At 61.1% G+C, this 23,166-nt stretch overlaps 1 protein-coding gene across 1 annotated transcript; it reads right to left on the reverse strand.

Moving 5' to 3' along the window:
* Nucleotides 1-1,245: 1,245 nt before the first annotated feature.
* RSPO1 (R-spondin 1) lies at nt 1,246-14,486 on the reverse strand. Its single transcript, XM_062594119.1, has 8 exons — nt 14,432-14,486; nt 14,232-14,307; nt 13,975-14,095; nt 7,487-7,883; nt 5,213-5,404; nt 3,324-3,473; nt 2,438-2,626; nt 1,246-1,949 (listed from the first exon to the last, which is right to left on the reverse strand). The coding sequence occupies exons 4-8, from the start codon at nt 7,578-7,580 to the stop codon at nt 1,792-1,794; spliced, it is 783 nt and encodes a 260-aa protein (XP_062450103.1). The 5' UTR covers nt 7,581-7,883; nt 13,975-14,095; nt 14,232-14,307; nt 14,432-14,486; the 3' UTR covers nt 1,246-1,791.
* Nucleotides 14,487-23,166: the final 8,680 nt, after the last annotated feature.

The following is a 23,166-nucleotide window of genomic DNA, read 5'->3' on the forward strand; positions in this document are numbered from 1 at the left end:
CAAAGCAGTCACGGAGAGCTTGGTACAGCTCTGGAGCTGAAACAGCTATGCAGCTCCCACATGCTGAACTAAGCCAAAATAGCAGCAAAGTGAACGGGGCAAGGAAAGGGTTTTGCTGTCTTTTGCTAGAATTGTAACGGTCTGAATTCTCCGTAAGCGCACTAGGACGCGCACCCCCCGTAGAAGAGCCCCAGCCCTGGCCTAGCAGGGGAAGGCAAATTCTCAGACCGAGGGGTCGTGCACGCCGCACGCCCGGGGAGCTGTCTCCCGCAGGTGCTCAGCGTGCTCCCGGCTCTTCCTGCCCTCTGCCATAACCACGAGGCAGCGAAGGTGGTACAGAAGCAAGCAGAGTGCTAACTTCATTCCCCAAGCTTAGCCTTGGAGTCGTTGCCTTCCCGGGAGCCAGGAATTCCAGCAGCTCACCCGTGGGAACCACAGCAGCTCACCGGCTCTGTTTCTCGAGATCAGAGATTTTTTGCTGAACTTTAAAGGAATTAAACGTATGCAGATATTTATATCACGGAAGCTCTTTTTGAAATATAAGGGAAACTGAGCAATATGCCACCTCATTACACTGTCAAGGATATATGTGAAAAAAGGCAGCGTGGAGTGTGTGCTCCACTCCAGGCTCACTAATTCTCTGTCCAGCCCAGTCTTCATCCTGGTTCCTCTGCCCAGGCATCAGTTCTTGCCGAGAAGGAGCGTTTGTGCTGGATCAGGAAATTCCGGTTGGTGACACGGAGACTAGTAGTTTCTATCAAACGTGAAAGTTTGTGTTTCCTCTGCAGAGCCTGAACTGTGCCTTCCCCCTCCCGCTTCATCCCCTCCTACCATGCATTTGAGTGGTGCCTGGACAGATGGACGAGTGTGTCCCGAGCCCAGGAACGGCGCCTGGTAGCTGTGACTGCACAGGCAAAGTCGCAATGTTTAAGCAACCTGTGGTTTGTTGTAACCTCTCATTTTCTCAATTTGCTGCATGTTAACTGGATCCTTTAATGGGAAATTCCTCAGGGGGCTTATTGGAACACAGCTGGGATTCTGAGAGTGAATTATGGCTGATTTGTGGCTACAATGCAGCTGGCAACGTTTTCTGGGATTTTCTTAAAGCTTTTGAGAGTTTCTCCTCCACAAGCGAGTCTCTGTCCGGTGGGACACCAGCCTCCATAGGGGCCAAGGCATGAACCACACGCTCAGGAAGCTGGTTGTCATTTTGTTTTTTGTTTTTTTAATTTGAAATAACCCTTTGAAGCAGATTCAGGGCAGATACCACTGACCTCTTATCACAAACGTTTAACATGTATTCTCAATGATAAAGTCATACAGCTTAAAACACAAAATAAAGGATGGGGGGAAGAGAACGAGGCCGCCGCCTTTGCAGGACTCCGTGATTTGGAAGCGCAGAAATTCAATTCCAGCCTCGTCCGCCTGGCGGGAGCCGCTCTGTGCCGGGGCTGCGCGGCTGATCTTGAGCGAGGCACTCTGTCGCGAGTCCTCGCGCCCGTGCTCTTGGCTCTGACCCACCCCGCGCCTCTGCCGCGCGGCGTCCCGCGGGACCGGCGCGTCCCCCCGCAGCCCCGTGGCGGAGGGCTGCCCGGGCGGCCCCGCGCTGCGCGTCTGCAGCCTCCCCAAGTACCTGCGGGCGTGGTTCCTGCCGGGTCTGTGAGCGCGTCTGGGATAGATGTCTGTCTGTCTGAACATGTGTACGTGCTGTGTAGCAGTGCTCCGGTTCAATAAAGCTTTCATATACATAGCAGCAACGAAGTCTTGCCCTCGGGCGACGTAAAGGGGCAGCTATTGGGTAGGGCTAGCAGGCGTCGCGAGGAGCGCAGCCCCCCTCTGCTTGCTCTTCCTCTTCCTGGTGCCAGACTTAGCATCTTTGGTGTCTTTCCGATTTCTGCTTCCATTCGCGTTGTCTTGCCTTCCTTGCTCCTCTTTTTTCTTTCTTTTCCCTGCAGTCGAGCAAAGGGCAGCAGTGAGGCTCTGCAGCAGAAGGGACGCGCTCGCCCCGCCAGCCGGCACGGCGGCCGGCTGCCGCGCGGGCTCCTGCCTGCGCTCGAGGGGCATGCTACGGGCACGCACACCTCCTCTGCGAGGACGGGGAGGTGGCGGAACAGCAGGCCCGCTGCCAGACTTACTTATATGTAGAGCTGTTGCCTAAATTTAAACGGGGCAGAAAGCCCAAATCTGGGGCCAGCTGTGTGCTTCTCAGTCTCGAGCAGAACTGAGACCTGCGCTTTGCTGCTGCACAGCGAGCCCCGCAGCACGGCGCGCAGCGCTCCCCTTCCCCCTTCGTCGCTGCTCAGAACCAGCTTCCCTCAAAACAGTCGCCCCGACTGCAACCCTCGTGCGCCTCGTGAGAGCCTGGCCACGCCACGCTCGTCCTCAAGCTGCCCCCCGCCGCCTCCTTGCCCCGCGCCCGCCCCGGAGCATCGCTCACCTTCGGGGCACTGGCTCTTCTGCACGGTGCATCTGCGCACCTCCGTGGTGGCGGGACACAGGGACGCGTCCCCGGCGGGGGCCTGCAGGATCCTCCGCGTCCGATCCTCGTTGCCCTTCTTGAAGCCGCACAGCTTCCTCTTCTTGGAGCAGGGCCCCCAGGGGCCCCACTCGCTCATCTCACACTGCGCTGCCGGATCACGGGAGGGGCCGGGCGTCATCCTCCCTCCGCCGCCGCCGCCCGGTACCGCCGGGAGCCCCTCCGCACCGCCGTGGCCCTCCCGCATCCCTCCCCGCGTCACGCTCGGAGGAGGCGCGCCTTTCCCCAGCAGCTTCTTCAGTTTGCGAGACACCCTCCTCCCTAGCGCACGCGGAGCCCCCGAGTCACGGGTGCGGTGCTGCCCTCGCGGCTCCCGGGCGCTGGGGCTCCGCGGGCCATCGCCCCGAGCACGCTGCCGCGAGACGGGGCTGGAGGGCAGGCTGGCAGCCTCCGACCCCCCGTGCCCCTTTGGGGCGGCCGCACGGAAACTGCGTCTTACGCTGCAACGGCAAACCTAGCGCCGTGCGGCGGAGAGGTCTGAAGGCTTTTGTGCGTGCAAACAACAGTTGCACGCTGAAGAGCGAGCGAACAGTTCCCCTTTCCGCTGTTCTGCAGAGCAGGTACTGGAGAAGGGGGTCAGGCACGTTTCTGCTGGCCAGACCGCCGCTCGCACCACAGACGGCATGCTACACTCCTCGACTGCCCGGAGAAAAGACTAAGAGCGCAAGCAGAAAAATGCAAACAAGTGACTGCCTCCTTACAGACAGAACAGGCGGGGGCCTAGAGGTGCTACAGGGCCCAAAACGCGCGTAGAAAGGTGGGTGACAGCCGCCCGAGCGTTGCTTACCAGGACTGCCGCACTCCATGGTGCCGTTGGCAGCCGAGTAGCCTTCGGGGCACGTGACGTAGCATCTCCCTTTGTGCAAATACAAACCTTCCTTACATTTTGTGCAAAAGTTTCGGCTGAAACAGGACTCACAGTTCTCAATTTTGCATTCTGGGAAGAAAAAACAAAGCCATCACATAGTCTGATGTGAGCAAACCAGCTGGCAGGCCAGGCTACCGCGTGCTGCGTACGGAGCGAGGCCGCGACGCCGAGCTGAGCCCAGGCACCTGCGTGCAGACCCGAGTCCGGCAGGCGAGGAGCAGGTGGAGCTAACCCCAAAAGGCTCGGGACACCCTTGACAGCTAACTAGAGCTCGCTCCTGGCTCCAAGGGGTCTGCAAACAGCCAGGCGAGTCTCTGAATGTCCTGCCAGGCTGACTTGTGCTACTTAGAAGTCAGTTTTCTTTGCACTGTTCCCGGGTGCAGGGCAGAGCCACTGTGCTGCAGCTCTCAGAGCCAACAGCAGCCACCGCCAGATCGAAATCAGGCAGGGTGGAAAGGGTTTGGGCTGGTGTTCAGCTTGAGCATCAGTCAGCCAAAGCAGAAAAGTGCAAAGAACAAAGGCCGGTATCAACTCCTTCAGCTGCAGCTTCAGTATAGGCTGCAAAGAAACTGAGTTAGCTGGAAAGCTGGCCATGAGGGTGGTTTGCGTGAAGCTGCCAGGGAAATGATCGTATTTTTCCATGTCCAGCTTCCTTTCTGGTGCTCTGGCTGAAAGAGGCAGCTCCAGGCCAAGGATCCCTTTCAGGCAGCTGCTTATTTACAGGGAACGGGCAGAAGACAGAAGAAAAGGTACTTGTGCAAGTAATTCTTCAGATTTCCCTCCTGCTTCCTCCTGAAGAAAGAGGATGCCAGCCTGGCAGTCTGGTAACAGAGCTACCCAAACGCCCCGCAAGATAGTCATGTCCTCAGGGTATCTGCAAGGTGGGAGCATATTGCTAGAGGGAAAGCCAGCCCTTGCGACTTTGCTGCTGGCACTCTGCTCTGCGGGACGACCAGCCGTGCCGGCAGCACGGACATCGCAGGGGTTGTCTGAGACCGAGCCCAACGCAGCAGTCGGGAGCTGCCCGGAGGGGCTGATGTACAGGCAGTGTACATCATAGGTCGTAGAATGGTAAGGTTGGAAGGGACCTCGGGAGATCATCTAGTCCAACCCTCAGCATAGCCCATACGGGGCTTGAACCCACGACCTTGGCATTAGCAGCACCACGCTCTAACCAACCGAGCTAAGCCTGCCCCCCAAACAGGGGAGCAGGACAGAAATCATAGAATCAGTAAGGTTGGAAGGGACCTCTGGAGCTCGTCTAGTCCAACCCCCCTGCTCTGCAGGGAAACAACTGGCCCATACGGGGATTGAACCCCTGACTTTGGCATTATTAGCACCGTGCTCTAACCAACCGAGCTAAACCTAATCAATAGGTTTTTCATGTCACGGATAGGCCAATATCCTGCAATTTCTCCCTCTCTGCTGGCAATTTATATGAGCTTTCCCAAGCCTAGATGAATTAATTTTACCGCTCTTCTTGACCTTGGTTTGGCAGGAGCTATCAGCGGGCAGCGGGGGAGACGGAGGCTCCTTGGAGCACCCTCCTCCTCCGCCTCCCAGGCGGTGCCCTGCTCACCCCAGCCCCGGCACAGCCGTGCCGACGGCAGCGCGCGCGCGAGCATCGCCGCCGGGAGCCGTCCTGCGGGGATCATTCCCCGGGTGGATCCCTGGGGCGCTCAGCACCGTCTCCTCCCCTTGACGTAATGACGGCATTTCCTCCTGCCCGAGCAGGGCGGCACACGCTGCCCCAAGGCACTGGCGCCCCGAGCAGAGCCCTGCCTCTCCCTCCCGGCCCCGGTACTCACTGATGCACTTGTTCATGTCCGTATTGCGAAGGCCAAAGTATCCCAGTGGACAAGATGGCAGGCAAATCCCGATCTGTCGGATGTCGTTCCTCTCCAGCAGGATGAAGAGCTTGGGGGAACATCTCAGGCACCCGTTGAACTCGGAGCACAGGTCGCAGCCTCTCGCGCAGCCCTGGCTGAGCTCAGCGCTAACTGGAACGGCAAGAGAGAGCCGGGGCGGTGAGCAGCGCGTGCCCCGGCGCCGGGACCACGGCAGCAATCAGCGCCGGGATCCAAAAGCGGCCACAAATCACAACCCGCCTCCGCTCGCCCCCGCAGGCGCCTGCACCCGGGCAACGGCGACGTGCTGGGGACCCCCGGCAGGACCGGGGCACGCGCAACCCGGTCTCGCTCCTGCAGCCGCCCTGCTTCCTCCGCACCCCTCGCAGCCCGGCCAGAACCTCGGCGGGTCCCGCTCCCGGCCGAGCTGCGGGCACGCACTGGGGCAGCTCCCGAGCAGGGACTCGCGCGGGGCTGCAGCGAGCGGCCCCGGTTAGGTCGCGCGGTGTCCCCTCTTACGTTAATCGTGCCTGGCAACATCGGAGATTTCGCTGCTCTCAAAATAGAGATGTGTTCTCAGCGTCTAGCTTCAGTCCAAGAAAAATACTCAATCCCGTGTCTTGAGAATTTTCTGCTTTCAATTATCACACAAAACGCTGCTTGTTTTGAAAGCAATAGCGTTCTTTGCAGGCTAGAATGCAGGTTATTTTTATTAGTTTATTATGCAAGCAGCGTCCTCGTTTACGGAAGGGCTGCCTGTGTGTTGTTTTGAATGCTGTGTTTACTAGCCTTCAAAAGCAAGCATGGAGCTCCAGAGCATTCACGTGCCAGACCGAGAGGCAGGAAAACTTCCCTCTCCCTCCCACGGCAATCCGAAATCCCAGCGGCTCCCGCGCTTGCTCGGCAGTGATGCGGCTGGGGCTGCGCAGGGTCCTGCCGAGGGCACGGAGGCGGCTCCAGCCTCAGAAAATGAAAGAGAAAGCAGAGCTGATGCGGATGCTCGGTGCTGGCCAGCAGCCCCTCGGCAGGTGTGCGCCATGGCCCACAGCGTGCCGGCACCAGCAGCCCTGCCGCATCCCTGCGCACGGTGCATCACGGGGCCACAACACCAGTTTCCACTCTTCTCACCACACTCAACACTCACAGTTTTAATATAAGATGATTTCCATAAAACTTAGTTTAAACTGGTTTTAATGCAACCAGCTTGCGTAAATGAAGGCAAACCCATGTGGCAGCACTTGAGCTGATCAACACAGGTTGCCTGCATTAGTCACTGAGTGCAGCGGGCCAGGGAACACCCCAGCTGCTGGGGATGACTAAAACCTGCCTTTTGACCCCCTGGAAGCAGGCACTGTCAGCTGTGCTGTGCTCTGCAGTTTGGCTCTGCCTCCTGCCCTAGTGGCCGGGCAGGGCTGGGCTGGGCTGGGCTGGGCTGCTTCCCCTTGGGGGGTGTGGGGCGAGCGCTGTCCCGGGATAAGGGCTGGAGTTGGGCTAAGGGCTGGAGCCGGAGCACGAGCCAAGGGCGGGCGCCCAGCTGGCCCCGCTGAGGCCGTAAAAGCGGGAGCGGGGCTGCGGGGCTGGCCGATGGTGAGCGTGGGAGGAAGGGCTGGGAGCGCCGCTGGGCCAGCGAGCAGCGCCTGGAGACGCGCGCGTGCTTCTGCTTGTTTTCTTGCTTTCTCTCTTGCTGTCGCTCTCTTTCTCTCGTCTTGGGGGTGCACGAGTGGAGGCGGTTGTGCCGCGCCGGGGCGCAGCTGGCTCCTGCCGCCGGGGCTCCCCGCCGCAGCGCCGGCGAAGGCCGGGCAGCAGCGTGTGCGGCAGCGCCCGTGTCCGCGGGGCGGCAGGGCGGCGCGAGGGTCGAGGTGAGCCCCCGTGCTGTGGGAAGAGGAGAAGCCGGCCCCGGCTCCGCTCCGAGGAGCGAACTGCCCGGCTGCGATTCCCGGCTCGCCCGAGCGCCGGGGAGCGTCGGCCGTTCCCGGCCGAGCGCCCCAGCCTTTGGCGCGGCTCCTAACCATCCTGTGCCCTTCCCAGCTATAACCGTGGGGTTATTGCTGTCAGGGCACAGGGAACCGCCTGCAGGATCAGCTCGCGTGTGTCTTTAACGTGAGAGCGGGGAAGGGGAGCACGCTGGCCTTGCTGGGCCCTGGGTGGCTCTGGCCAGCTCTGTGCCTTAGCTAAATTCACGCCGTGCTATTGATACAGAGTGTGAGATAGAGGAGAAAAGCATTTCATACGTACTTCGTCTTTGCCTCTTGCCCTTGAGCACTTTGCTGCTGCCTGTTAGATCCATGGAGCTTAGAAAAACCACCGCCACAAAGAGTCCAAGCTGCATAGTAACTCTGCAGCGCTGCAGCCCCGATGTTGCAGGGCGGTCAGGGGTCCAGTCCGCAGCTGGGGATCTCGGTCTGCTTCTGCTAGTAAGCCTTGGGCTCAATCAGGACTGAATGTCTGTGCGCGAAGCCTGGTGCAGGACCATATCCGCAAACTATAAGGTCAGCCACAGACAGCTTAGGTAGCGGGTAACGTGATTCTGCAGTCAACCCCATAAGGAGCGCAGGAGTGTGGGTCTGGTCCCACCTGGGGGCTTGGGCCACAAGCGCTAGCTGCGTGTCGTGTCCATGTGCATGCACAGGAACTGGAAAGGAAAAGCAGAACGTTAACCTGACCAGAAAACAAATGCTGCTTTGCACCGTTCCTGCGAGGGCTCGGTTGGGCGCTGCAGCGAGGGAGCACAAAAGCCCTGGGCTGAAACGGGAGCAGCAGCACGTGGGGCCATGCGGAGGAGACGGCCCGTTCGCAAGTCGCTGCTCTGCTCAACAGCAACTCTCGCACGATTTTCCTGCGGAAGCGTGTGATGCAGTTTTGCCATCTGCTGATGCTGCGCGCAGTTAGAGCCGTAACTCGCTTAAGCGAGCGGGCGGCCTCCGCTCGCCGCCGGGCAGGCGCCTCCCGGACTGCCGAGCCCGCGAGCTGTTGCCCCTCCGGCAGCAGCGCCGGGGCTGGCGGCAGGGCAATCGCGCCAGGGGACGGAGCCTCCGGAAAGGGATGGGGCCGGCCGAAACGCCGCCTCGCTGCTCCCCGGCAGCTCCTCGCCGCTGCCGCCCCGTTCCCGGGGAGCGGCTGGGAAGGGCCGGCGCTTCCCGCGGAGCCCGGTCCCGCCGGCGGCAGACCCCCCGGGGCGGCTCCAGCGCCCGGCTGCTGCCGTTGTGTGGGAACACAGGCAGCAACGTTCGCTCTGGGAGAGCAAACGGAAGGAAAATGGTCCTAATCCGGTCACAGCAGCTACGCAGCCGCCGACGCCCAGACGGCCGGTGCAGGTGGTGCTGGAGGGACGCTGGCTGCGGGGCGCCGGGGGCCGGGGCTCCCGGAGGGCGGGCGCATGCACCCCGCTCCCGCGAGGGTCCTCGTGCCCGCCGAGGGGAGGGCAGAGCGCCGCGGCCCCGTGCAGCCGCCTGCCTCGCGGCGCGCTGCTCCCCGCCGCGCTCACGCACCTGCAGCCCCGGGGCCGCGCGCTGCAGCTCTGCCGCCAGCACCTCCTGCAGCTCCGAGAGCCACTGCAGCCGCACGTGCGTTATAAAAGCTCTTTAAATGCAGCTGCTGGTTTGCAGACTACCTGTTCCCTGAGGCTGCAAGGAGCCCGCAACACGATAGCCCGTTGCTGTCATCTCCCGCAGAGGCACTGGGACACCGTGGGCACAAGGGTGTCCGGCAAGGGGCCAGGAGAAGCTGTCTCTGCCCCAGCAGAAGCTGCAGGGAGGTTGCAACCAGCAGCAAAATACACGTAGGGGAAGGGCAATTCCTAACAGCAGCAGCAGGTTGGTGGCTCCTCGAAGCTGCTGCTGGAGGAAGACGTGGCCCATGTGTTGCCGGCACCTTGCAAGGGCACACGTCTCCGAGGCTGAGCTGCGTGCAGGCGCTGCGGGCTGGGCGCGCTGGCGAGGCTCCGCCACGCGCTGCCGTCCCCCTCCCAGCCCAGCGGCTTTGCACCGTGCTCTCCACACGCTCGTCGTCACATCCCACGGCATCACCCAGAGGGTTTTCAAATAAATAATTAGTCACTTGTGTAAACACCAACTTGTCCTGCGCTTCCAAGTCTGTTTGCTGCAAGCTGCTCTGCAAACACGACCAAGTGCTCAAGGTGGGACTCGGGTGGGCGCAGCCTCTCCCCGCGGCCCCTGCGCCTGTGCACGGACCTGCACGCCGGAGGGTCTCGCGGCGGGCGCCCGCGAAGCCGGGCACAGAGGCCGGAGCACAGCGGGGTTCCCGCGCGCAGCCCGGGCGCTGCTGACCAGCCCGAGCAGCGCCGCAGCAGTGCAGCACAGCCTACATTCCCCCAAATTAGTGCTTAGAGCTAGCAGAGCTGGAGGGAGCTTCGTGCTTTAATTGCAGCAGGCTTCCCGGTAAAGCGTGCACTCTCAGGAAGTACACGCTGAACCTGCTCCGGTTCTTCAGTATTTACACAACACTCACAGTTGAGGCAAACTTTGTTTTCTGTAGAGACAGCAGCAGGAATCGTCTGAGGGAGCAAATACTTCCCCAGCGTGCCAAGAGCCAGCATGAAGTTTATGCCTCAGCTACGTATCCCCGTGTCTCAGGGCTTGTTCAGCGCAAGGGGCAGGGGAGTACGCTGGGAAAATCAGAGCCCATGAACCCAGACCGTGTGAACAAATGCTTCTCCCCTACTATTTCCTTGCACTCAAGCCCAGAGGGAGCCTGGTCCTCCAGCAACAGCTGCCCACTCACACAGCAAATCTACCGGCATCCCAGGCAATGAAAAGCCAGTGCCAAGATCGGCCACTAGCAGATTTCCCATGTTTCAAAACCTCCCCTGCAACTCACCCGCGCGGCGCCTGTGTCCACGCCATGCCCACGGCAGAGGCTGCAGCGGGAGTTGGGTTTCTAGCTCTTCCTACCCTCACCTCGGACACAGATTATGGTTCTTACACTATTGAGGCCATCAGTCAAGCTCAGGTTGCTGCAAACAATTTCCAGTCTAAACAGCAGGATTTATGCCATTATCCCATTGACAGGAAGAATTTGGGGTAACCTGGATTGCTCTGAATTCATTTATAGAGAGACCTGGCCCCTGCATCTGAGATGACAGTAAGCCTTGTTTGCAATTCAATCAGGATAAATTGGTCCTTGGGAGCTCCAATGCAAACCAGAAAATGTAAACCATCCAGATAATTTACCATTAGTCCTCCTACACACAAGGTGAGACAGACCAACATTGTATCTCTGGGATATTTGAGACCTAATCCACAATAACTAAATTGCTGATATATTGCCTCTTGCCCAATGTATCAAGCTATCAGTAATGTAAACGGGCTCTCCAAAGGTTTACTGAAGCCAGGAGAGAAGGACCAGATGCTTGGGTGAGGACTGGAGGCAGGACAAAGTCCGATCGCAGCAGCAGCAATAACAGCCCCATGAAGGGCACTTGGTAATCCAGGTTGGCTGCCCAGAGCCATCAGCTGTTAATCCTGGGGAATGTGAGTCTCCAGGAGCTAGGGCTGGAGAAATAACTTGAATTGCATCCCTCTATCTGATGAATTTCACCTTGGCAGCCTGTTTTTATGCAAGGAGATCAGATTCCATAACTATTCATTTTTCCAATTTTGTTTTCAATTCCTCACATCCCCTTGCTGCAGCGTATTTCAAGCTTAGGCTGCTCTGATTCTGGCGTGTGAATGATTTGCTGCACAGCCCCACATGGCTGCCAGTGCAAACACAGTGTTTAGAGCAGCTGCACGACATCGGCTCCTGCAACAAAACAGTCAGAATTTGCTTGCCATTAATTTTTGCAGTGTTTGTTTAAAATTTACTGGTCTAGTGAAAACTCCCACCTATACCCACAAAGCTGTTTGCAGGCAGGAACAAAGACAAGACAAGGTTTTGCATATTCCCCAAGCTTTGTATACCCTTTCCGCAAGCCTGTGGCCTAAGATCTGGGGCAAGAGGAGGAGGAGGAGGAGGCATCGGGGAAGAGTTGCTAACAAGAAGCGGCCAGTTGCTCCCCGGGTGGCCCCTGGACGGGACCCACCTCCAGCCCTACACTCCCGGGCAGGGGGTGCGTTCGGCATCTCATTTTATACCTCCCGGGCAGCCCTGCCCTGGGCAGGGGCCGAGCGGCTCCAGGAGCACGGCTCAGCATCCTTTCAGATGGAATAGGAACCTTACGGAAAAGAAGGAGCCCACGGATGCATCTCTCATGCATCAGCTTAGGATGGGGAGGGAGAGACCGAGGAGGCACGAGGTGGCCCCAGCCCCGTGCAGAAGCTGCTGCCGAGTTTCTAATGCTCACTGGGGACATCTCCCTATCTTTCCAAGAGCAGTGCTTTCTAAGGGGTGTTTTCTCTGCCGGTAAAGCAGAGAGAGTGCTGCTGTGCTGCGTAGGAGCACGTCCCATGCGTGCGTGCCTGGTCGTCACCACTGCCTAGGGTGTCTCCCGCCCTGCCGGCCAGCAAGCATCTCCTGCACGCACATGCAGAGCCACTTTGTTCTGCTTAATCCCTGAAGCAGTAAAAGAAGACTGCATTAAGTCAAATTTCTGAACCAGAAGGTCTTCATTTGATATGATATCTGAGTGCCAAGTTCTGCAAAATCCCTAACCCATAAACTTCACTGAAAAAATAAAATAATAAAAAGCAATCCGTCAGCAGAGCTCTCCGCAGCATTGCTGAGGTCTGACTCCTTCTACCGGCTTCTGCACGGCTGCTCCTCAGGTCTGTGGGGGAAGCACGTCCCGGCCGGGCGCTGCCAGGCTGCTCCCGGACACGGAGCGTCCGGGCCCGGCACAGCTCAGCCGCCGGCTGCCCGCTGCACAGAAGCTCCTCCAAGCACCGCCGGGACCGACAGCGTCGCTGCCACCCCCCCCCCCCCCCCGGAGTCCTCGTGCTTCTGCCTCGTAAAAGCTCAGGGAGTTTTTACTGGGAGATTTTTGCTTGCAGTAGCAAACAAATCAGATTGCAGACCAGTGATTTCAGACCAGACCAAGTTTCAGACCAAAGTAGGAGCAGGTGGGACCAAGAATGCAGCTCTTCCATCAAAAGAGCTTCTAAACAACCCTTGAAGGTCACATTGCCATGCAACGAAGTGTCCAACAGACTTCTGGGGAGAGACGCAGCGCTGATGCACGCTGTGCTGGGGTGCAAGCACCACTCCCTGAGACCTGAGAGCACAGGACCACAGTGGTCAAGTGCAAAGTCAGAGCATCCTCCCACCGAAGCATGCACCTGTTCTGGGCAATGTGCGGTTCTCCTCTCAGTTCAGCATAAATGCGTCCAAACAAGGGCAATGTCATACAACTAGCTTTGAATGCATGCTTTTCACAAGCAAAAAATATCTCACAGGAGCCCAGTGAGCAGCAAGCCACTGTGCTGATCTGCTTCCCCAGCCAAAGGTGGAGATGAAGCAGGGGGCTAATGCCCCAAACAGCACCTGGGACTCTCCACACAGCGCTGTAGTCATGTGCAAAGGAAGCATCTGCCAAGTGCGAGATTCCTGCAAGGGTTGCCAGTGCGCTGGCTCTCCCCTCAGAACACCACTGCCTCGGAAACCTGAGCCGTGCAGAGCCCCAGAGAACGGTACTGTTTTCAGGAGCAGAAGGAAAAACACAACTGGGAAAAATAAACCTCAGTTTTGGGCGGGACAGGGAAGTCAGTTAGTGGAAGGCAGTGGGCAGGGACAGTCCGAGTCTTCTCCAGAGCAGGCATGGGTGCCAGCTGAGCTGCACCCAGGTTTGTCCTGTGCCTCTTGGGCTCGCAGCAGCTCCTGCCGCCAGCCAGAAGGATGCTGCTGAGGCAGCATCGGTACAGAGGGACCCAGCGGCGAGCCCTGGAGAGCCCAGCACGAACGGTGCCACCACAAGAGCGCTGCTCAGCACTGTCCGTAGAGCACGGGCCTCCAGGTTAGAGGGCTTTCTGCGCTGGTCCAGGGCAAGGCTCCGTCCCTGCCATGCCGTGCCATGCAGCGCGTGCTTCTGCCCGCACTACGAACCCAGGCTGCATCAGCCGTCCCTCCTCCCGAGAGTCAGCGCAAAGGCACGCAGCAGCCCGAGCCCATGCGACACCATGGGAATCCAGGGACGAAAGCTCCCCAAACGCCCGCCTTTTGGGTCATGCTGCCGTCCCAGCATGGCCGGTGCGGAGGACGGTTTGGGCTAATATGCACATAGGAGCTAATCCGAGCCTTCCCCTTGCTCCAGACCTCCGGAGGCGGCAGAGGCGAGCGGAGCCCCGCGCCTCCCCGGAAAGGAGCCCGAGCCCCCGCGCGAGACGTGGCAGCGCTGCCCCACGCGCCAGCACAGCGCCTGGTTGCAGCCACGGAGGCTGCCGGCCGTCACCGCGCCGTCCCCGCCGCGCGGGTGCCATCCCCGGGGGGAGGCTGGACCGCGACCGCGACCACGACCGCACCGAGGTGGCCGCTCTGCAGCCGCGGGCTCTCCCGCGCGCCGGTGGCACCGTGCCTCCGCCGGCTGCGCCGCGCTCGGCGTCCCGCACCGGCGACGGGTCCCACGGGCGCAGAGCACCGCGGAGCAGCCGCCCGCGCCCGCTGCGGGAGCCGGCCGGGCCGGGCTCCCCCGGCGCCGGGCAGCGCCGCTCCCCTCGGGGACGGGACGGGGACGGGACGGGGACGCCCCCGGCGCCGGCGGGGCTCGCCTGCCTCGCGAGCAGCCCGCGGTGCGGGTGCTCCGTCTGAGCAAGCGCGCGTTCGGAAACCCTTACCTCCGCCTCGTCACTCACTCATCCCTGCCGAAAAGACTCTACTGGTGTCTCAGTTTTAAAATGCTACGAGACCAAACTACAAAAATCCTCGGTTCCTCCAGAGAAAGTTACATGCACATTTCTGTCAAAAAAAATAAAAAATGCGTTCATGGCGAGTTTATGGAGAAGTCTGGTGCATTTGGGTCTGGGGATTTTGTTCACTTGTCTCCTACGGCAGGTTTCTAAGAGCTCCGCAGGCTTTGCGCAGTGAAACGAACCCTTCTGCGAGGTGCAGGATTTCAGCTCGTAAAGATCGCCCGGGCTGGTTCACGCTCCATCAGCCCACGCTGCTCCCTGCGTATGCAAAGCAGAAAGTATGTGATCATATCAGAGCAATTTGCACATTAATAAATCCTGGTTTCAGTGCCGTCAACTCCATCCCCATTCAGCGAGTAGGGGCTTTTATTATTATTATTACCAGAGTATCCAGCTTTGTAAAGGCATCCAGTGCAAACTCCTGCATGAGGGAATTCCACCCCACTAGTACCACCTCCTAAGACAATATCCAGCCAAAATATTGTGGCTGTTGCAAAACCCGGACTGGAGCTGCACAAAGGACCTTCCAGCGTTGCATCCAGAGCCAACAGGGTCTCAGTAAGTTACTGCAGAGTGACACAACATCTAGTTTGCTTTGTAGTCTCCTTTATTTATGACTGTTAATTTCAAGTTATTACTAACATTTCAGTGGTAACTGGCATATGAAGTCATCAGCTGTCACAACTGCATCTGTTAATAAACATGTCAAATATTAAAAGCAGCTTATTATCCTCTGGAGGGGGGAAGACACCAAGGCGAGGAGCTTTAAAGCCTGGTTATTTTTCAGCCTCTGGCTGCGCAGCGGGAGGAAACGCTCACGCGAAGGGAAGCAGGATCGCGGCGGCGAGGCCAAGGGCTGGTACCCGCTCGGGGCGGCGTGGGGCCGGGCGGGAGCAGCGCCCGCGGGCCGCCCGGCGCCGGCGCGGGGAGGACCGGCCCCGGCGCGGGCCGCGCCGCCGAGCCTGCCCGGCCTCCCCGCCTGTGCCGGGCGTCCCGCGGGCCCGTGGCAGCGGGCTGCGGGAGCCGGCAGCGTCCCCGCTCCCTGCGAGGAGGCGGTTTGGAGAGAGCCCCGCCGGGCGCCGGAGCGGGGACGCAGCGCCGAGCCCCGCTGCCCGCTCGCCCTTCGCACGTGGCGGCGGCCCGGCGCGGGGGGCTGGCGGGCGGCGGCGGCGCTCGGGGCTCCCGCGCGGGACCGGGATGGGCACCCATGCCACGCCGTGCCGCGCCGGGCCGTGCCGTGCCGTCCCACGCCGTCCCGCGCCGTGCCGTGCTGTGCCGCGCTCTGCCGTGCCGCGCAGCCCGCCGGTGCAGCCTGCAGCTCCTCGCCGCCGCCACCGCCTTGCGCAGCGCTCGGGTGCAGGCAGCAGGCGACACAAATGTGCAAAATAACCCAAAACAGGCAAGAAGGAAAACTCACGCTTCTGCAGCTTCTCCCTTGCGCCGTGCTTGTGTTAATGCACATGTACACAGAAGTTTTATTCAGCCCGAGTTTTCTTTGGCACCTTGTTAAATGTCCCCAGTTTCCGACTTGTAAATGATACCTTCTGAGATCACTGCTATCTCGCAAGAGCGTTAGCGAGTCTGTTTGGAATACCAGACAGACGCTAGGCGGTCGCTCTTGTTCTTCTCCATACCGAAGTTCCTTTCTATTTATATTTGGGATTTTTTACTTTCTGTTACAGGATTTGTAACTACCATCAAATGTCGCTCCGGGACAAAATCACTTAATTGATCGTAACACTGTAAATCTCACAAACAGGAAGATCTTACGTTTTCAGGCTCGCACTGGCTAGCCGGGGCGTTTTCTCCGTGACCTTTCTCGGAGCGCTGCCACGCCAGCTGACAGCACTAGACGAGTTTCCGCGTGGAGCAGCCGGAGCTCAAGGGAGCAGCCCGAGACGGTGGCGCCCGGGCTGCCGGGCACGGCGCGGCCGCGCATCTGGCTGCGGCGGCCGGAGGGGCTCGCCAGCTCCCCGCACTTGCAAGGTGCCGCTGCAGAGCACAGTAAATCATGCTAAATCCTGCCTTAACACCCTCCACAATAAATCCAGCATCGAGTCCCACATTTCTTCCCCTTCTGACAGGCAGCTCATTTACTGTTTTGTTTTCCGCCAGCTAATGGCTGTCAAGGCTGAGCCTAAATTAATCCTAAACAGCCTGTTTCCCTCTTGCACGACAGGACAAGAACTCCACGGTCTCTGCAGCACCGGGCTGCTCTGCGCGGGGAGCAGAGCTGCCGCCGGAGCCTCCTGCCGCCGCCGGGCAGGTGCCAGGGCCGAGCCCACGCTTTACTCACACAAGATCAAAAAGCCTCCGCGTGGGACCCGCAGCCGGTCCCATGCCCGGCGCAGCGCAGAGCTGGTGCTCCCGTCTCCAGGTGATGGGGCCCCAGCACGGGGCTGGTGCCGCTCGGTGCCGGGCGCCCCGTGGGGCCCACGGCAGGGACGCTGCTCCGGGAGGGGCGGGAGAGGCAGGGACCCCGCGGCATCAGTCGGAGCATCTCCAGAGCCGGCATCATGCCAGGGCACGTGCCCAGGGAGGGGACGGTGAGGCGCCCCAGAGCTGGGGGAGCACGACGCGGGGCAGCGCAGAGCGACGGAGGCGGTGGGGCCGCCCGCCCCGTCCACCCCAGCGGGGCTCTCGCGCTGCCCCGGCACGTGCCGTGCTGCCCGCCGCCCGGCCCGGGGGCTCCGCGCGCTTTGAGTCGCTTTTAATACCACCGGACACCTGCAGTCCTTGGTGCCCACAGCACGGCTCTCCCAAGCGCCCAGCGGTGCCTGAGCCTCTGCCCCAGTTGCACCAGTCGCACTGGGCAGGCGAGCCGGCAGCGCCGGCGCCCGTGCCAGACTCGACCCGCCGCGGCCCCCCGGGCCCCTCGCAGGCTCCTGCCTCTTCCCGAGGAGGGATGCTCGGGGCACGTCGGGAAGCGCTGCTCTCCCGCTCGCCGGCTCCGCCAGCCCTCTTCCCCGTTGTTTGAGGAATGCTGTTTGAATTAGCTCCGCGGATTGCAAACAGACCCCGTTGTTTTCCTTTCCCGGTGCAGGGAGGATCCTGTGCTCTTTGGCCGGCTGGATTAACCGGGGGGCCTCACACTGACCCCTCTGCAACTCAGGGAAGCTAATTTAATCCCAATATTGTTACGGATCACAGCGGGACGGATCTCAGAGGCTCCTTGAGGCAAGCCAGCAGCGAGCCCGGCAGCACGGCAGCCTCGCAGAGCAGGAGCCTCTGCAACTCTTCCTGCAGATCTTTTCCTACCGAATTTCTCATGCTGGGGAGGAGGGAGGACGAGCGGCCGAAGCCAGCGGCTGCTTCACCGGTGTCTTGCGAGCGTCCTCTTGGGATGAGGATGCTCCGGGTGCCTGCGGACACAACGGAGGCACAGCGTGGCAGTGAGGCCTTCTCTGTGTTACTTTTCTCCCATTGTACCTGTTCCTGGAGCTGGATTTTTACAGGGTGTTACTGTCACCACTGCTGGCGACAGCCACAGCCAGGCGCCTGCCCCATGCCCTGTGGTTGCCCTGTGCATTGCTCCGTACATTGCCCTGAGCGCTGCCTTGTGCATCGCTCTGTGCTTTGCTCTGCACATTGCTGTGTGCATTGCCCTGAGCATCTCTCTGTGCATCACTCTGTGCGCTGCCCTGCGCGTTGCTCTGCACATTGCTCTGTGCATTGCCCTGAGCATCACTCGGCGCATCGCTCCGTGCATCGCTCCGTGCATCGCTCTGTGCATTGCCCTCTGCATTGCCCTCTGCTGGCTATCTCTGATTTTATCAGTTTTCTTCTGCCTGTAAGAGCCCACCAGCCCAGCGGGTTTGCAAGGACACCTTCTCTGTCCTTCTCTCCGCCACCAACTTGGTTTCTTTCCTCCTTCTTGCCCCACACACCAGGCATAGTCTTCTGGAGTGCGACCCTGCAAACCCGCTGGTGAACGTGGATGCTCACGCCCAGAGCCTTTTCCCTTATGCTGCAAATCCTGGAATCGGTCTGTGGTGCAGTGCAGGGAGCGGCTGCTGTGTGGGGCCGGGGGCCGGGGCAGCGCCTGGCTGCTCGCGGCGCCGGAGTCGCGCGCACGCCCGGGTGCCCTGCAGGAGCCTTTCCCTGCATGCCGAGGCCACGTGAGCGGCCCGAGGCCGCCTGCAGCGGCGGCCGCCCCGCGCCCCCGCCCCGCGCCGCCCTCCCGATCGTGCCCAGCCGCGGCGGCACTTCAGGGCAAGGAGCAGAGAACCTGCCCTGTTAGGCAACATCTCATTCCAGAGGGAAAAATGCAGTTAATTAGCCCACTGAAAAGGCCACTTTTCTCTTTTTTTTTCCCCTCCTGCCTTTTAATGTGCAATTTTTCTCTTCTTCTTCCCATGCATAACACCTCTGCTCCTCCCCGCCGCGCCCCGTGGCCCTGCCTGGGATGTGCTGGGCTCTCCCGGCTCATGCTCCAGCTGTCCAACAACCCCCGCAGAAGCCCGCGTCTCCCGTGCCGTGTTCACCCGCTGCCAGGTCTTCCCGCTCAGCACCAAGCAGCCTCTGGTCCACAGGCCAGAACAGGAGCCCCGAACGCGGCCGGCGGCCGGAGGGGCTCCTTGCTCCCCGCCAGCAGGAATCTGCTCCTGCGGCGCCGGCACGGCGGGGGCGAGGGAGACGGAGAGGGAGGGCGCTCGCCCCGGGGCGCTTCGCTGTTCTGGGGGAGCAAATTGCTCTGGGACACTGCTAAAGAGGAGCTTAAACGATGACAGGCCCCGGGGCTGGGGGAGCCAGCGGCACAGGCGCGAGGGCACGGGGCGGCAGGGCTCCGCGGGCCGCCGGGAGCAGCTCCCGCGGCGGGCTGGGACCGCGGCCGCCGCTCCAGCCCATTCTCCTCTCCACCATGAACTGCTCTTGGGAACATTCCTTCTGGATGACATTTCCCAGGGCATTGAGAAAAGGGGAAAAAAAAGAAAAAGCACTTTTTTTCCTAATATAAAATCTTGCAACACACACACAGAGACACAAAAAACACAATAGCTATAAACCCTGAAACGGCTGGAGGTAAAAAAGCTGCAGCTTGGCCTGGAAATGGCACTGCCCTCCCCACCGCCCAGCCGAACCCGCGGGGCGAGCAGAGCCGCGGAGGCCGCTGGCCGCGGCGGGGGTCCCCGTCCCTGCACGGCACCCGCTGCGGTGGCGAGAGCGGGAACCGCCGCCGGGCCGGGCCGGCGTCGTGTGGCCGGGCTGCGTGGCGGCTGCGCGGGGGGAGCGGGGTTACGGCTGCGCGGCCCCTCGGGGCCCCGGGCAGGCTGCCGCCGGCGGGACGCGTGTGCGGGACGCGTGTGCGGGACGTGCGCATCCCGGGGCGGCGCCCTGCAAGGAGCTGAAGCCGCCGGAGCTTTTGGGTGTCCGAGCCGGGCGCTGCAGCCGGGCGGAGAGCGCGAATCAGCCCCGGGGCGAGCGCGGGGGCGAGCGCGGGGCAGGGATGGAGCCGGCGCCGGGGCGGGACGAGGAGGGACGCGCGGGGGCTCGGCCGCGGCTCCCCACGCGGCGCCTGCGGCCAGGCCCTTCCCACCCCTCCCCGTATGCCTCGCTTTTTCTTCCTTTCTTTCTCCGTTTCCCACGCGCTCATCGCGCTGCATGCACCCGCGGGCGCTGCGTGGCAGCCCGCGTGGGGCTGGGGCCGGGGCCGTGCGGGGCCGGGGCCGAGCTGCCCGTGCCGGGGCCGTGCCGGGGCTGTGCCGCGGCCATGCCGCCCGTGCCGGGATCAGGCTGGGAGTGGCCCCCGCTGCTCCTGCCGTGCCGCTGGCTGCACACGCCGTCCGCTTTAGCTGTCTGCGTCGCTACGGAAAGTATTCGTGCATATTTTACATATCTTCAGGATGACAGTGTGAAGCAGCGGACGGGATCGTGCGCGGCTTGGGAAAGAGACGGCAGGCAGGGCGCGGCGAGCGGCGGCCGCCGCGGGGCCCCGGCGCTCCCCGGGGAATCGCGGCGCAGCGCGCGGGGCGCGCGGGGCCCGGCGCAGCGCTGCCGCTCGCCCCGGCACGGCCGCGGGACAGCGGAGCCTCGGTGCGCGGCGCGCTCCCGCCCGCCCCCGCTCCCGCCCGCTGCGAGCGCATCGCTGCCCGCGAGGCTCGAAAGGCGGGCTGTGAAATCCAGGAGCAGCGCGAACGCCGTGCCGAGCCTCAGCGTGCCCGGGGCTCCGCTCCGGTGCTCGCGCCGCCGGCCGCGGCGTTGCCGGAGGGGCGAAGGGCAGGTCGGAGCCGGATCCTGTTGCAAGGCAGCAGGAAAGGAGCATCTCGTTCCCGCCCTGCGGGGCTCCTGCGTGGGCCAGGGCAGCCGGCGCGGCGGGAAGCCGGGCGGGAAGGGCCGCGGCTCTGCCTGCGGCGCACGGCGGCTTTGCGCCCCGAGGCAGGAGCCGCCCGGGCGCCCCGGGCGAACCCTTCGGTGCTCGGCGGCCGCCGCGGGCCGCGCGCGACGCGCTCTTCCTTGCAGACGCCTTTTCTTTTGCGAGCAGGGAGAGCTGGGCAGCAGCGACTGCAGCGTCCCCAAGAGCCGCCACGAGCGAGCCGCCTCGCGCGGTGCCGCTGCCCGCGGAGGCCCCGCTCCGGTGCCGGTCGCGGTTTGCACGCGGCAACGCTCGGCGCCTCGATGGGAGATGCGGCTGCTTTTGTCTGCGAGAGAACATACTTTCACTGCTGCACCTGGCCCCGGAATGAGTTCTCCACTATGAAAATGTAATTTAATTGATCTCTGTGGATTTTGTGATGACTAGGATTTGCTCTGAGGAGACCGTTAAAGGTGAACTTTTGCATTATTGAATGTATGTGTTAGGAAGTCAAGTTCTGGCATCCTCTGATAACCAAACTTCTTTTCTATCCTTCACTATATCCATCATGATAAAAGCCCCTGCCAAAGCCCTAACACAAGCCATGCTTCTGGCATATTGTGAAACGAATCGGAGAAAAAAAACCCAAAACACAAGATGCTCTAGTCCAGTATTTTTTTTTTTAATCAAAGTTTCAAGGATATTGATGGTTTACCTCATAAGGTAAACATTTGCAGCCCAGTTGCTTTCCCAGGGTTAAAGCAGAAACAAGTGGCCATCAGAAACTGCAACTCATTTGCTCCAGCAGGCTCCAGTCAGCTTCAAAATGGGTTTTGCTAAAAGTCACAGCCCTTCCCGTGCGAAGCGGGCGGTGCTGGGGTGTCCCAGCTGGGCTGGCCGCTGCGGCCTCGCGCGGGCCCCGCCAGCCGCCCCGGGAAGCAGCTGCACACCAGCAACCGCGCACGGGGCACGGCGCTGCCGGGGCCCCAGGGACCACCCCGCGCAGAGTACGAGATTCCCCGCGCACGAAGAGGAAGGCGTCGCTTTTCACAGTCTTGATTTTGTTGCTTTGCTGATGCACGAAACTGTAGCCCAGACCGCCACAGTGTGCCAGCCCGCACGGTGCTCTCACCCCGGGCATCTCCATGTGCTGCCCCACACGGTGCTCTCGCCCTGGGCATCCCCATGTGCTGCCCCGCGCGGTGCTCTCGCCCCGGGCATCCCCATGTGCTGCCCCGCACGGTGCTCTCGCCCCGGGCATCCCCATGTGCCAGCCCGCGCGGTGCTCTCGCCCCGGGCATCTCCATGTGCTGCCCCACACGGTGCTCTCGCCCCGGGCATCCCCATGTGCTGCCCCGCACGGTGCTCTCGCCCCGGGCATCTCCATGTGCTGCCCCACACGGTGCTCTCGCCCCGGGCATCCCCATGTGCTGCCCCGCACTGTGCTCTTACCCCATGCACTGCAATGTGCCACCCCGCATGCTGCTCTTGCCCCGGCACCCCCATGTGCTGCCCCGCAGGGTGCTCTCACCCCGTGCACCGCAACGTGCCGCCCCAGGCAGTGCTTTCACCCCGTGCATCGCAGTGCACTGCTGCACTGTGCCAAACGGCACACCAGCGGCACTCCTGCAGCCCTGCTGCTGCAACGCAGCATGTGTGCAGCTGCCGCGGGCACGGGGAGGGAGCGCCGCCGGCTGCCGCCCTCCCGCCGTGCTGGGGCTCCCCGACGGCCACGCTCAGTGACGGAGCTGGAGCAGCTCGCTACTTGTTTCACGGGAACTTTTGACACTTCAAAAATTGTTTTCATTCTGGCTTGGAATGGAGACAAATATTTTAGCAATTTCCTGGATAACATAAAGTTTAAAATATCCTCCAAACCGAAACAGAAATAAGAGGCTGTCTCAGCTCTTGCATTATGTCATATCATGCCAGGTCATGGTACACTATGCAGAATTACAGCTGGCTCATCACACGTAAGCAAAAACCCAAATAATGCTCAACATGAAAGGAGATATGAAATGCTGAAGTGCAAAAGTCTCCAAAATAAGTTTTTTTTTCCCTTTTGCAAATTATTTCCCTATGAGAAGTCACTAAAATTTGTAGCAGAACACGGCCTCGTCCGAGCAGCCTTCTTGGGGGAAGCAGAAAGGCTCCCTGCTCGGCCGGCTCTGCCGGGCGGCTCAGCGCTCGCCGGGTGCAGGCTCCCCTGCGCCCTCTCCCCGCCTGCCTTCCTCCCACCTTGCCTCTCCTCCTCCTCCTCCTGCCTCCGCTCTGCCTCCTGTCTTGTTTAAGAGACGCTGGAGGGACGGAGGAGCTTTCAGACCCTTCCCAAGCCCCCCGGAGAGCGTGCAGCACAAGGCCGGGTGCCGCCGGGAGCCGCGCGGTGCCGCCGGCCCGGCTGCCCGCGCCGCCCGGGCCCTCCCGCCGCTGCCCTTCCCGCGGCTCCGGGTGCCGCCGCAGACACGGTTTGTGAGAGCGGGCTTGTGCAAGCCTCGTACAAAGTGTTCGCAGAAGTGCGCGGTCCCATCATTTGTAAAACTAACAAAAATGGCCAGCGACTTTCCCGAGGGAAAAAGAATCACTGGATGGCACATTTCTCATTTCTGGCATTTTACAATTAAAATGAGCATCTATTGAATCAGTCCAAAGCTCTCATTGTTAGCAGACACTGACTTCCTGAGCTATTGAAGATATTTTTTCTGAAGAAACATGACCCCTGACCACGGCGCTTCTGGTGGAGAGTGGCATCCAGCTGGGACCAGCTCTGCTCAGCTCAGCTCCTGCTGGGGCTGCTTCAAACACACCCTGACCAGACTGGTGGCTGC

The sequence above is a fragment of the Rhea pennata genome, chromosome 23 (assembly GCF_028389875.1).
Source record: "Rhea pennata isolate bPtePen1 chromosome 23, bPtePen1.pri, whole genome shotgun sequence".
Classification (NCBI taxonomy): domain Eukaryota; kingdom Metazoa; phylum Chordata; class Aves; order Rheiformes; family Rheidae; genus Rhea; species Rhea pennata.

Excerpts from the sequence above, each read along its gene's own strand:
- RSPO1 (XM_062594119.1), bottom strand. The coding sequence starts at position 7,580 with ATGCAGCTTGGACTCTTTGTGGCGGTGGTTTTTCTAAGCTCCATGGAT. Across the intron at positions 3,474-5,212 it reads GGACATGAACAAGTGCATCA|AATGCAAAATTGAGAACTGT; the intron begins GTGAGTACCGGG and ends TTTTCTTCCCAG. Across the intron at positions 1,950-2,437 it reads GAAGAGCCAGTGCCCCGAAG|GGAAAAGAAAGAAAAAAGAG; the intron begins GTGAGCGATGCT and ends GCTCGACTGCAG.